At 33.8% G+C, this 12,938-nt stretch overlaps 3 protein-coding genes across 4 annotated transcripts; 2 read left to right on the top strand and 1 right to left on the bottom strand.

Moving 5' to 3' along the window:
* On the top strand, positions 1,669-4,439 carry LOC107623637 (protein TIC 20-IV, chloroplastic). Its single transcript, XM_016325975.2, has 4 exons — positions 1,669-1,710; positions 2,501-2,589; positions 3,151-3,230; positions 3,567-4,439. Exons 2-4 carry the CDS (start codon positions 2,513-2,515, stop codon positions 4,280-4,282), a joined length of 873 nt encoding a protein of 290 aa, XP_016181461.1. The 5' UTR covers positions 1,669-1,710; positions 2,501-2,512; the 3' UTR covers positions 4,283-4,439.
* LOC107623536 lies at positions 5,627-8,848 on the top strand. 2 transcript variants are annotated; one of them, XM_016325855.2, is made up of 5 exons: positions 5,650-5,691; positions 5,902-5,972; positions 6,488-6,775; positions 7,708-7,971; positions 8,286-8,848. In XM_016325855.2, exons 3-5 carry the CDS (start codon positions 6,533-6,535, stop codon positions 8,616-8,618), a joined length of 840 nt encoding a protein of 279 aa, XP_016181341.1. In that variant the 5' UTR covers positions 5,650-5,691; positions 5,902-5,972; positions 6,488-6,532; the 3' UTR covers positions 8,619-8,848. The 2 variants fall into 2 exon arrangements, with proteins under 2 accessions (XP_016181340.1, XP_016181341.1); XM_016325854.2 differs by lacking the exon at positions 5,902-5,972 and having other exon boundaries at positions 5,627-5,691.
* On the bottom strand, positions 11,501-12,596 carry LOC107624146 (leucine-rich repeat extensin-like protein 6). The gene has a single exon (XM_016326611.2). The coding sequence runs from the start codon at positions 12,403-12,405 to the stop codon at positions 11,917-11,919; it is 489 nt and encodes a 162-aa protein (XP_016182097.1). The 5' UTR covers positions 12,406-12,596; the 3' UTR covers positions 11,501-11,916.

The following is a 12,938-nucleotide window of genomic DNA, read 5'->3' on the forward strand; positions in this document are numbered from 1 at the left end:
AAATTAACTAAATATAATTTTTATTTTTAATACTCGAATTTTAGATGTACGTCTAATTCAAAGACTTTTTTCTTTCAAATATGTTGGAATAGTTTTTATATTCAAAACTAAATTCAAACATTCAAACTTTTAATTAAAGAAGGTAAAAGCCATAACGCAACGCCACAAGCACATGTTTTTAATATTAGTAAGCACCATTTGATGATGTCCAAAGTTGTTTTTGCTTGCAATACAAGTTTAAATATAAAAAGACGACAGATAGATTTTTGATCTTTTGTTTCGTAAATATTTAAGTATTTGAAAATTAAAAAAATATATTTAAATTCTAGACATTTTTAAAATTTGGATATCGGGATCCTTCTGTCTATTTAAGTTGCAAAATATAATAAAAAAAGTTGACATAAACGCCATTCTACAGATGTGACCATTACGGTATATGATGTAGGGATATCAAAATTCTTCGAAATGCGGAGATCCCTATGAGACTGCTCTGAATAGGGACTCGAAGACGGGAATTTTTTCCATGAAGATGGGGATGGAGACTAAAATTTCTCCGAGACAGGCACGGGAGCCCAAGTGAAAATCCTCGCCCCGTCTCCAATAATACCTCGAATTCTTGAGTTTATTTAAATACCCTGAATTTATTTCTAATATAGGGATTTTTTAATAATTTCACCTATTGAAAAACCTAACCCTACCTTATTGAATGTCTTCCATTCTCTCCTACTATTCCACGTAGTGCCGTTTCGAACTCTCCAGAAAAGTTCAAAACTCCCAATCCTCCATAGTTGTGTCCACAATCACAGCCATAGCAGCATAACCCCCTCGCCAGTCGCTACCAGCCACTCTTCCTACTCAGTGCTTACCTTTTTATGGACTATGATTTGCTATGTTGTATTTCTTTACTTATAATCTTGGATAAGATATATTTGTAATAATATTTTGTAGTTTGTTTTTTTTTTTCACTATAATTTTCATATAAATGTTCAATATAGGGAGATGGGGAATGGGATCCCGCAGAGAACACGGAGAACGTGAGAAATGGAGATGGAGACAATTATCTCCCCATGACGGAGATCGGAGCGAAGATGGAGATCAATTTTGGGGGCGGAAACGGGGAGCAGGGAGGTATCCCCCGCCCCGCCCCGCCCCGCCCCATTGACATCGCTAATATGACGTAGATGGTTTAAAAAAGGTTTAGGAATAAAAAAATTTCTAGACGCTAAAATACCGTATAGTCACATATGCAGAACAGTGTCTATGTTAAACTTTTTCGTTATGTTTCACAAGTCCAGATGAACAAAAGAATCTAGATGTCCAAAATTAAAAAAAGTCAAAAATTTAAATATATTTTTTAATTTTTAAAAATTTAAATGTCTAGATAATAAAATGTAAGGAATCTATTTTTTTTTTATCCTAATTATTATGGGTAATTGTTGAAATTAATTGTTTATAATTTAAAAAATCAAATGACTTTATACTTAAATATTGATAATGATATTTATTTTATTTTTAAATCAGCCCCTCTTCTCATATCTCTAAGAGTCTCTTTTTTAAGTCAATATAATTTTATTGGCTGTGTATTAAAGGCTTAACCCCATACATACGTAAAAATATCAATTTTAAGCAATATTCTAAACATAAGGCGGTTTGACTGAGTATTCAGATTTTTTTTTACCAAAGTCCGAACCCGGCCCATTACTGAAAGAGGTTCTTCTCTCTCATTTTTGTTTCTCTAATCTCTTCCTTCAATTTCCGCTTCCTCTTCTTCTATCTTCAAACTACCATTACAGCAAGGTTTTCTTTCTTTCCTTCAAAAGAAATTTCTCTGCTTCTTGTTTATTGTCTTCATCGATGCTTATAGTTAAAATTGTATCCTTGTTTGTTTTTTATTATTCTTTATCTGATGCTATCAATTGTAGAAATTTGTTTATCAATGATCAAGACTTAGATTGCTCCGAATTGTTTTATTCATTTTTCATTTTTCATAATGTATTTTTTGAGCGAACATTTTGTTTGACGTGCAATTTTAAGGAATTGCAAATTTGTTCGGGTAAGGGTTTGAAGGGAAAGTATAGGGTTTAAGGTTGTGGAAGAAATTGCATAGGTATCATCATAGAAACAAGGAGCATCATTGCTCAGCTTGTGCCTTGCCTTGGAAAAGAAAATGAAAAGAAAAATTTGCAATTAGGTGTAGACATGTTGCTATAAATATAATGCTATGTGATTGATTGACTGCTTGTTATGCCGAAATTGAAAACGGTTTTGTGTTTTCTATTTTACTTTTGTGAAATAGGAATTTTTATTCTGTGAAGTTTGTGAAATTTTCAATTTTCTCTTATATATGTGTGCCCCTACTCTTATCTTATCTGTGCAACATAGCTTTTTTAACCCTGTCAATCCGAATTATGAACTTGCTGTTAAAGTGAGCTAGCCTGTATCTAGTTCCAGCTCATAATCCCTGGTGGTATGTTTTGATAGCTTTTCCTCATCTTGGTAGATACAAAAGGATATGGCACCTCAATTGGTAGCAGCCTCCTGTGGCTTATCTTCTTCACATCTTTGCCATCCTCATGTTCCTCCTATCAGGTATTCCCTTTCCTGTGGCTTATCACTGTTATTGTTTTTGATGTTTTGTTTGATGATGTTGTTTGTATGTGTCTTTTTTTTTTTTTAAGTTTGATGGTGTCTTCGGCAATTCTCATGTTTCAAAATCCAATGGAGATAAATCTGTATTGATGAACAACTTTGGAAACAGATTTTTTAGGAAGTAAAAAAAATTCGATTTCTTAGCCTTGAGATATGCCAAATAAAAAGAAACATATCCCAACTTAGTTGCCTCTTCCCGCAGCCACCTATGTATCTGAAAGTCTTGTTCTATCACCATGCCTAACATCAGAAGAACATAGGTTGAGGCTTTGAGTAGATAGGTTTTATTTATCGTTGATGTCATGGAACTTAAAACATATTGGGTTCCATCTCATTTGCCAGCACTTCTATTGATACTAAGGGGCCAAAGGCCTACTCTCTCCACGATAAGATAAATTAGTCCAGCCCAGGGCTTTTTCCCCTGATCAACTAGTAATTAGTATTTAAAAATTCTTCACTGTATTTGTATGCAAAATTCATGGTTTTGTTGGTTCTATCCAGGAGTAGAGTTTTGAGTCCAAAAGGCACTGCAATCAACTTGAAAAAGAATCATGGCATGTCTCTTCCAGCCATTTCTTTGGGTAAGTGAGCGCTTCTGTCCCCAGCTTTCCTGGTATTTGTTGTGATGTTATGTTTGAACCCAATAATATCAATTCAATGAAATATTACATCTTGTCTAGCTATAGCAACAGTGATATGGGAGGACTTCTGTAACTTCACATTGGTTTTGGCTTAATTAATTATTGCAGGAGCCTTATCATGGTGCAACATTCATTTATCTCAATGTTAAATAATAAATACATAATAGAGGATGTTGGTCTGAAAGTGGTAGTTCTATCACGATGCCTGTGTTTAGTCGCAGATTTGCAATGCTTCTAAAAATACTCAGTATTAAAAATCCCTACTTTTGATTTCAGGAAGAACGTATATCCCATTGTTGACTGCTGTTCCAAGGAAAACAGTTAAGCCATCACTGACTGCTGCTTCAGGAAAAACATATGCCACACTGACAGCTGATTCATCCACACTATTTTCCGGTGACCTAGATCATCTCACACTCAAAGCTCCTACATCTCGTGGATCCAATTCTAAGATCCGTGGTCAAGCATACATATATCATTCTTCTGGCTTTCGAATCCCTGCAAATGCAGAGAAGCCAGAATGGTGGTGGAGGACACTATGTTGTATTCCCTATCTAATTGCATTGCAGATGTCTGCAACTGGGTTTTATCTTGAACCTTTACTCGAAAAATTCCCACTTTTCCAAAATCTGATCTACTATATCCCCGGAGCCGTCAACAGACTACCAACCTGGTTCCCCATACTCTATTGCTATTTGGCCATCATTGGAGTTGTAAAGAACAGTAGATTTCCCCTTCTCTTCAGGTACCATGTAATGATGGGAATGCTACTCGAAATCGCGCAGCAGATATTCTGGGTCACGTGCAACTTCGTGCCACTTATACACTTCAAAGGGACACTTGGTATGTATTATTGGGGTGGTGTGGCTTTGGCATATATTCTCATATTGGGAGAGTGTATAAGGTGTGCACTTCTGGGTACCTTTGTGAAGATCCCTGTTATTAGTGAATCAGCATTCATTCATTCTCTATATGGTTTAGGATTAAGGTAGTGTTGTGAGTGATCAAGAAAGAGAGAGCATAATGTACTTGTATGTGGATTTTGCAGCTGAAAGCAAGGATGTTATGGTTGGTTTGACTTTCTTCCATTACAGTTACAATATGAATGGTCAAATAGATGAGGGGCTATATATTCTTTCTGATAGAGAATCCAGTTTTCTCTTGTTTTTCTTGCTTTCTGAGGGACAAGCTCACAAGCATTTCTTCCCCCTCGTTTGAATTTAAATTGAACCTAAGTTCAGTTTAGATAAATGATAAGAATATAAGATACCTTAAATGAAGTTGAATGGTTGAATTGGCTTGTAAATACATGCTGCTTTGTGCACGTTTCTATTATGGTAATTTCCATATATTTTGGGTGCGTTAGTGAAACTTCATTAAATTAAGTTTACCTTAATATAATTGTTTATTTGTACAATTATTTTTGTATAATCAATTAAGAATAAATAATTATTGTTCAGGTTGTATGAAAGCAAGTTACTTTGGTATAGTAAAACTAGTAAACAAGATATAAATATTTTTGTAAATACTAGTGTATTAANNNNATTCTTTTTGTATATTTTTAAATTATCTTTCATTTTTATTGTTTTATTTTTCATAAACTTTTTATTAAGAATGATTTGGAAATAACATAAAATAAAAAAGTGAAATTATTAATTAAGGAACCACAAAATTATTCTCCTAATAATTATTAAGGTGGCTTTTTTTTTTTTGGTGACTTAAGGTGGCTTAGAGATACATTATGAATATTTTATTTATATATGAATTTGTCAATAAATATTGTGTAAATTGCGATTTAGGTACTTGTAAATAGAATTTTAAATTGAGACAAGAATATCTAAACTAATTTTTTTTTACTAAAGATAGGAGACTCGAACCCGCAACCTCTTAATTGAGTATGGGGAGACTATGCCATTTGAATTATAACTCATTGGTATATTTAAAATAAAATTTCTATCTAATTTTAAAATTTTTTAATATTATAATTTTAAATAAATCAATTAACTTGCATGAAAAAAAGTAAAAATTCATATACAGTTAACGTTATATAAGATTGATAGTTAAAAACGGTTAAATAATTTGATTAAATTTTCGATTTTTAATTATTAACTTCACGAACTAAACTAAAGCCGAAAAAGGAAAAAAAAAAAAGATTAAGAGGTCGCGGGTTATAGCTCAAATGGCATAGACTCCCCATACTAAATTAAGAGGTTGCGGGTTCGAGTCTCCTATCTTTAAGAGGTCGCGGGTTCGAGTCTCCTATCTTTCTAAATTTGTCAATGAATTATAGTTCAAATGTCATAGTCTCTCCATATTCAATTAAGAGGTTGCGGGTTCGAGTCTCTTATCGAAGAACACTGAGAATTAGAACTAACCAGCAAGGGGGGAAACACATGCAATGGTACACTTCCTTATCCTTCAGCTTCTGCTTCTCTTTTCATATTATCGTATATGTTCAAGGCGCAATTCCTATTATTATTATTATTATTATTTTTGGTTTTCTTTCTAAGATGTTTAATAATTTCCTTGCAAGGAATGCTGCGTTTTGGATTAACATTTTATCCACTTTTTTTTGTTTGGTTAAAATTCACTTCCAATGGTTATTCTGTAGAAACTCGGTAGCTGCAATAGTGCATTTGCATTGAGGGGATTTTCAAACTCTGTCTGTATTTGGGAATTAGGGTATGCGCCTTTTGTTGATTGTTCATTTGTTTTTTTGGTTCGTTGAATTGAATATTGAAGTTTGGATGGATAAAGTATTTGTTAAGCCATGAATTTTGCCTCTTACTTTTCTATTTATTTTTATTTATTTACTTTTATATTTTGGTTGAGTCAGTGCCTGCATTGAGAGAACAAGCTGCACATAGTGGGGTTTTAAGTGACATATGGGTTCTGAATATTTCAATCTTCTAACTCATTTGGATCCTAACTGTGGAACTTTTTTTCTATCTCTATTAAATGATTGTTTTCCCTTGTTTTCTGAGTTTCTTTGTCATTGGAGTTGAAATGTTAAGTGTGGCTGCATTTTGTTTTTAAATTGCTGAAGAACATAATCCTTGTGAGTTGTGATATGTTGTCGACTGTCGAGCCTTTTGTTGAGCACGGTCTGAAATTGGTGTGCTAGTATGTACTCTAGTTTGTAGATTTTTGGAGATATGAAACAATCTGACTTGAAGCTTTGTTATGGGAAATGCTAGATTGTAATGTTTGAAGGATAGGGAAGCTGAGCCATTTGCGAAAAAATGAGTACTGCACAAGTTACTGCATGCTTGCCTGGGATTTATGTGAAAAATGCATCTCGGTTGCACCAGCTTCATCCTAAACCATGTGTTTTACGGATGAGTCTTGATCCTTGCTCTAGCATATCGCTGAGCCTGAGACCAGAGACTTCATTCGGCTTGAAATGTTGGTCAAACTCAAAATCTCGGCAACCTCTTCATATTTGCTTTGCCGGTGGAGAAGGAATGATGCAAAATACTGATGAGGTAATGCACCCTTTTCGCACCTGTTTTTTGAGTTGAATTCAATATGTTATTGCCTGATGAGTGTTTGCAGTAAGCACGCTTATAGTTCTTAAATGAAACTCAAATGATAGCGTACCTGATCATTTTGACAAAGACAAATGCACTCTAGTTAATGTATAAGCTCAACATTGCAAATTTGAGGATGCTGCATTGGCTGAGTGGATACACTAGATAGGATAGGTTTAGTAACTAATGCATTAGTGAGAAAGTTGAGATGGCTCTCAAATGTGAAAAGATATAGCATCTAATGTGAAAAAATGTTAAAATATTAGCATAGGTGATTTGGTCATGTTATGAGAAAACCTAGAGAAGCCCTAGTGACAATAGTATATGAAATAAGCTCAATAGACAAACCCATTAAATGTGGCTCAAGTTTTAGTGGCTTGTCTATACTTATAGTTCGGTGTGCAGTGTTTGATCAATGTAGCTGATTCTACTTAGTTACTAAAGTTTTAGTTGTTGGTTGTTTGGTATTTGGTTTGCTTATTTATCTGTTAAAGTCATTTGTTTTCTGGGCTTGGGTGATCCTATCTCCTTGTGTTATTATTTGGATTTGAATAATTTGATTCGTGGATTATCAATCACAGAATATCACAGGCTATAGTTCTCCAGGGGATTAATTGTTAATTTGTTATAACCATAGACTAAAAACTGTGTGCATCATGAACGATGAGTCTCAGATTCAGAAGTCATTGTACCAAACATAAGTTTAGCAGTAGTAGATTGAGTAAGTATGCAGTAGTTTTCTGTATCATACTACAAATCTAGCAGGGTGCATTGTTACAAAGTTTTATGTGACATAAATCTCCTTCAAAGTAATGGAGAACTGCGCTTTTATTTATATATTTCTTCATGTCTGACATTTTACTGATACAATCAATTAATGCAATTAGAGTTCCCCTTGGAAATCTCTTGAGAAAGCTATGGAAAGATTTAAGGGACAGTCAGAGTCGATTGAGGATGTGTTGCGACAACAACTTAACAAAGGAGAATACTACGATGGTGGGGACGGTGGAGCAAAGCCACCAGGAGGAGGAGGAGGAGGAGGTGGTGGCAGTCCGGGTGACCCTGATGGACCAGAAGATGGAAGCTCCGAGGAGGGAACGTTGGGTGATAGTATCGAGTTTATTTTGGCAACATTTGGCTTTATATTTATGGTACCCTCTCTTTCCATTCATGTGTGAATCTGGTTGAGTACAAATAAGTATGTCATTCTCACTACTTTCAAGCTTTCTTAATTGTCTTTGAAACTATGAATCGGGAAAACTAAAGTAGAAATGTTCTAAGTAGAAGTAGCTAAACATAATATGGTAATAATGGATATGTTCTTAAGTTAATGGTAATATGTTCTAAATTTAGTATTCCTTGTAATCTAAATTTATTGCTGAAATCGTTAATTGATAGAATATATGCTGTTCTTCATTTCTTAATATTTATGCTTTAACTTTTCTTTTCCTTTTTCTGTTTGCAGTACATTTATATCCTCGCTGGCGCAGAACTCACGAAGCTAGCTAGAGACTATATAAAGTATTTATTCGGCAGAAAGCCTAGTGTTCGACTGAGGAACGCCATGGAAGACTGGGGGGAACTCTACCAGGGCCTGACGCAAAAGGTAGACGTTGACGAGTATTGGTTGGAAAAGACTATTCTGGATACCCCAACGATGTGGCACGACCCTGATGATTACCGAGAAGCACTTGACAATTACTTGAGGGAACATCCAGAGGTTAATGTTTATGATTCAGATGATTCAGATGATGATGATGATAATGAAGCTGGTGATGATAAAGAAGAATCAGATTAGATTATTTATCATCACATATCATGAAAGGATTTTCTGGAAATTGTACCATTATGTCTTTTTAGTGTGATGCCATTGTTTTTTGGCACAAAGCATAATGGAGTCAGGACACAGGTTATGAAATAGTGTAGTTTATTCATTTGCACAGCTCTTGTAAACAACTTAAAAGGTCTGTATGGTTGTTTTTATTTTCACTATTTATTTTTTTAAGATAAGGGAAAAAGTTGGAGTAGCACCCATTGTGGAAAATATGGTTGAATTGCGTTTCAGGTGGTTTGGACATGTGAGAAGAAGACCGATAGAACATTCAGTCAGGAGAGTGGATGAGATGGAAGATGGACAAGGGGCGAAAGGCAGAGGCAGACCTAAAAAGACCATTCATGAGGTGGTCAAACGAGATCTACATGTAAACGGTCTCTCTGTAGACATGATACATGACAGAGCACAATGGCATCGTTTGATTCATGTAGCCGATCCCACTTAGTGGGACAAGGCTTTGTTGTTGTTTTTTGTATTTTTTTAAGATTTTAAGGAAAAGTGAAAACAAAAAATAGAATTGTATGGTTTTCAATTTTTTTTACACAATTTTAAAATGGAAAATAATGAAAATAAAAAGAAAATAAAATTACAAATGAAATGGTCCATAAGTTGTTTTTTTTTTTTAAACAAATTGTTTAGATATATGAAACTTTTTTCTTACAAATCAAGATAATCACTGCTGAAAATAGTTCTCTTTAGAAAAAAAAGGAGAATTGTATTGACTGTAAAATGCAATTTATTCTTTTGAGATAATTAAAAGACGAACTACTTTTTATACCACATAACAAATCATGACTAATACCTTTGAAGGTAAGATACCTACAAAAAATGGTTGGAACAAATGGAGGTCAAGTTTGATTCCACAAGCATCTTTTATCTAGAATTTTATTTTCCTTGCATAAAGAACTAGTACATAAAGTAAAGGTCTTATGCACCGTTACATAAAAAATAAAATAGTCCAAGCAAGGTTGTGAAAGGTCCATGGTAGGTCCCATTTTGTGACACCAAAGTTGATCTTCTTGTTAGGTCACTTATAATTGACATATTTCATCTCATTCAACTCTTTCACGTCACGCTTCAATTATTTTGGCTACTCCATTTTATACTCACGATAAGAATAATTTAGAATTTGACAAAGTGAATTTTAAAATATTAATTAAAATAAGAAGAATTTGAAGTGTTAAGATCAAGATCATACTAGAATCTATAACAATACAAGAGAATGACATAAAAATCAATAAGAAAATTCTATGATATCTAATGAAGCTCAATATTTCTCTCTTGGATACTATATTTTATGTTTTTAGTATTTTTTTTGTCGTCTACGGTCCTATAGCCTAATAGATCAAGAACTAATTTGTCGCAAATAGGGGTGGCAATATATACTCTACTCGCGGGTATCCAATTTGACCCCACCCGATCGGGTAGGGTTGCCAACCCGATCCGCAGCGGGTAGGATAACGTGCGGATAGGATTCTCGTGCGGGTCGGGTAGGGTGCGAGTTGAGTCTCAACCCTACCCGACCAACCCGCACTCTATATATATTTATGTTATATACTTATATAAAAATATATTTTAAGTGGATGTTGAATCAAAGACCTCTCACTAAATGCAAAAGATCCTTAACCACTAAAAGAAAATCATTAATTGATAATTTAATATTTTTTTTTTACATAAAAATCAGTTCTATTTTAAATTATCATCAAGTTATATAATAATGTATATTTTTTGTAACCCGCGGATAGGATCGGGTACCCGCGGGTTAAGAGCGGGTTGGGATATTCTCAACCCGCCGGTAGGGTTAGGGTTGGATCAATCAAACCCTAACCCTACCCATTGCCACCCCTAGTCGTAGATCTAAACTCTATTTAAAAGTTTGTCATTAGCTGCAATTATGGTAGAGAAAATCAAAATTTTACGTGAAATCGAAATAGTAAATTAAGTACATAAAACGTAAAATCTTAACAAGTTTTAAATCGTAAAATCATCGGATCTAGTAAAAATTTCGTAAAATCGATTGACTCATTTAAAATCGTAATATCAGAAGATTTTAAGAGTTAAATCGAGATTCTAACTATTATAGTTATATATATAAGACGGGATTTAAATTACCGATATTTATTTAAATAGACAATTGAATTGATATTTCAACTAATTTAAGTTGGTTAATTTTTTTACTATTTTTATTCCAATAAGATGATAGGCACTCACTATGAAGCCCAACCTTAATGGTCTTGTCTGCTTGACCCACTATAATATATGGACACGCCTAGCTTCAGTAGCATTATCATGAGAAAATGTGGACCCAATAAGAGATAGAAACGTATTTTTCTTTGCTTAAATGAAGACATAAATGAGAAAACAAACTCCCTTAGGTTGTGGTGGATCATCACTCCACTTATACATTCTTGTATATTTTACTATCATAACATAAATTGCAATAATTCAACATATATATAGTAGTATTAACTATGTGAAGATGAGCTTTAATTGCAATTGCCCAAATTGCATGTACAAGGTGGAAACTCAGGTGCAGTCGACTTCACGTGAAGTTGATAGTTAAAAGCCGTTAAATGATTTGACTGGTTTGACTAAATTTTCATCTAACAGGTCTCAGCTATCAACTTCAGGTGAAGTCGATTGCACCTTAGTTTCCACCCATGCACAATTTACCTACTTTCTATGAACCTTTGAATTCGTGAATTTATTATATATCTTTCAATCATATTCTAAAAGTAAACATATATACCCTCCTACTACTTTTTTTATCTTTTAACTTTTTGAGAAATTACGTGCAAACTTGATGTTAAAGTACAAAAGAAATCTACATAAGAAAAGTACAAAAGAATCCAGAAATTCATCACTTTCTTATTTGGAATAATTCTTACATAATAATATGAGAAAGCATAGAAATTAAGAACACTACTTGCAAATTGCAAATTTACTATTACAAGATTTCTATATTATTGTTGTTGAACAAATTAAGTTTGGGATCACAAACAATTTTATTAAAGGAATTGAAGATCAAGACAACATGTGTAACCACTAATTTATTTCTCTATCTAGCAATTTTGGTAAAATCTTGTCCTTATTAACAACCACCATAATACAAAGAAAAATTTTTATCTATAAATTAAAATACATTGAGAAATTTAATTTAAAAGTTACCTACCTTAATATAATTACCGTCGGATTAACCCGATCAATTCGTCAAATCCCATTATCAAAAAGTTGACTTTTTGATAATTTGACCTGACTGGACTCAACTCGAATAATTGTACCCAAAGGCGAAGAAGATCAAGAAGCCACACAATAATTGTAAGAAAAGATTGAAACCATGGGAATAAGCTCCATTGAAATTCTCATCAACCGGGTACAAGTTCCCCGGTGGACCAGTCATGTATACATATGGTGATGATGGTGAGGAAGGTGTTGATGGTGAATATGGTGGTGGAGGACATTTCTGGGAAGGTGGTTTCTTCGGCGCAGGCGGCGGCGGCGGAGGGTATACTGGCGGCGGTGGTGGAGGGGATGGATATACTATCGGCGGCGGCAGCGACGGCGGCGACGGATTTTCACATGGGGTGCATTTTTGTTGACCATTTGAGGTCTCATCAAGGTTTCTTGATTCCAAAGCTTTGACTTTTAGTATTGGAGAAGTGTCACAAAGCAAAAGGATCAAATTGATGAGAAGAATCAATTGTTGTGGCGGTTTTGTTTGGTGAATGGTTTTTGTAAGAATAATTGACATGTTTAGTTTTGGTGAGTGATGAAGAATTGGGATATATGGAAATGTAAAGTGAAGTGTTGGGTTTGAGTTTTATGTGGGATTATAGATAGATGGGTTTGGAGATGATAGGGATAAAGTGTATTTGAATTCTTTGTTGTTAGGTGCATGTATTGGATTGGGAAATGTAAAGTGTAAACTATGGGTAAAAGGGGTGCTTTATTAGTTGCTACCTTGGGAGGAAAATTTGACTGATTTTTTAATAAAAAATAGGTCAGGTGCAGTTCACTTTATGTGAAGTTGATACCTGAGAGCCGTTAGATGAAAATTCAGTTAAATCATCTAACGGCTCTTAGTATCAACTTCACTTGAGTTTTCACCTAAAAAATATTATTTGTATACTAAAATCAGTCATCGTATATTTATGTATAAATGTATATATTATTTAATTTATTTTTAACATATATTTTATATTTTAATATATATTTTATATTAATAACTAATTTTGGTGATTGATTTTAGTGTACACGTAATATAATTATTTTTTAGTTTTATTA

The sequence above is a fragment of the Arachis ipaensis genome, chromosome B10 (genome assembly GCF_000816755.2).
Source record: "Arachis ipaensis cultivar K30076 chromosome B10, Araip1.1, whole genome shotgun sequence".
Lineage (NCBI taxonomy): Eukaryota > Viridiplantae > Streptophyta > Magnoliopsida > Fabales > Fabaceae > Arachis > Arachis ipaensis.

Bases quoted from the DNA above. Each gene is read 5' to 3' on its own strand.
- LOC107623637 (XM_016325975.2), top strand. From the start codon at position 2,513: ATGGCACCTCAATTGGTAGCAGCCTCCTGTGGCTTATCTTCTTCACAT. The intron at 2,590-3,150 runs GTATTCCCTTTC...GGTTCTATCCAG, and splicing joins CCTCATGTTCCTCCTATCAG to GAGTAGAGTTTTGAGTCCAA. The intron at 3,231-3,566 runs GTAAGTGAGCGC...TTTTGATTTCAG, and splicing joins TCTTCCAGCCATTTCTTTGG to GAAGAACGTATATCCCATTG.
- LOC107623536 (XM_016325854.2), top strand. From the start codon at position 6,533: ATGAGTACTGCACAAGTTACTGCATGCTTGCCTGGGATTTATGTGAAA. The intron at 6,776-7,707 runs GTAATGCACCCT...TAATGCAATTAG, and splicing joins TGATGCAAAATACTGATGAG to AGTTCCCCTTGGAAATCTCT. The intron at 7,972-8,285 runs GTACCCTCTCTT...TTCTGTTTGCAG, and splicing joins CATTTGGCTTTATATTTATG to TACATTTATATCCTCGCTGG.
- LOC107624146 (XM_016326611.2), bottom strand. From the start codon at position 12,405: ATGTCAATTATTCTTACAAAAACCATTCACCAAACAAAACCGCCACAA.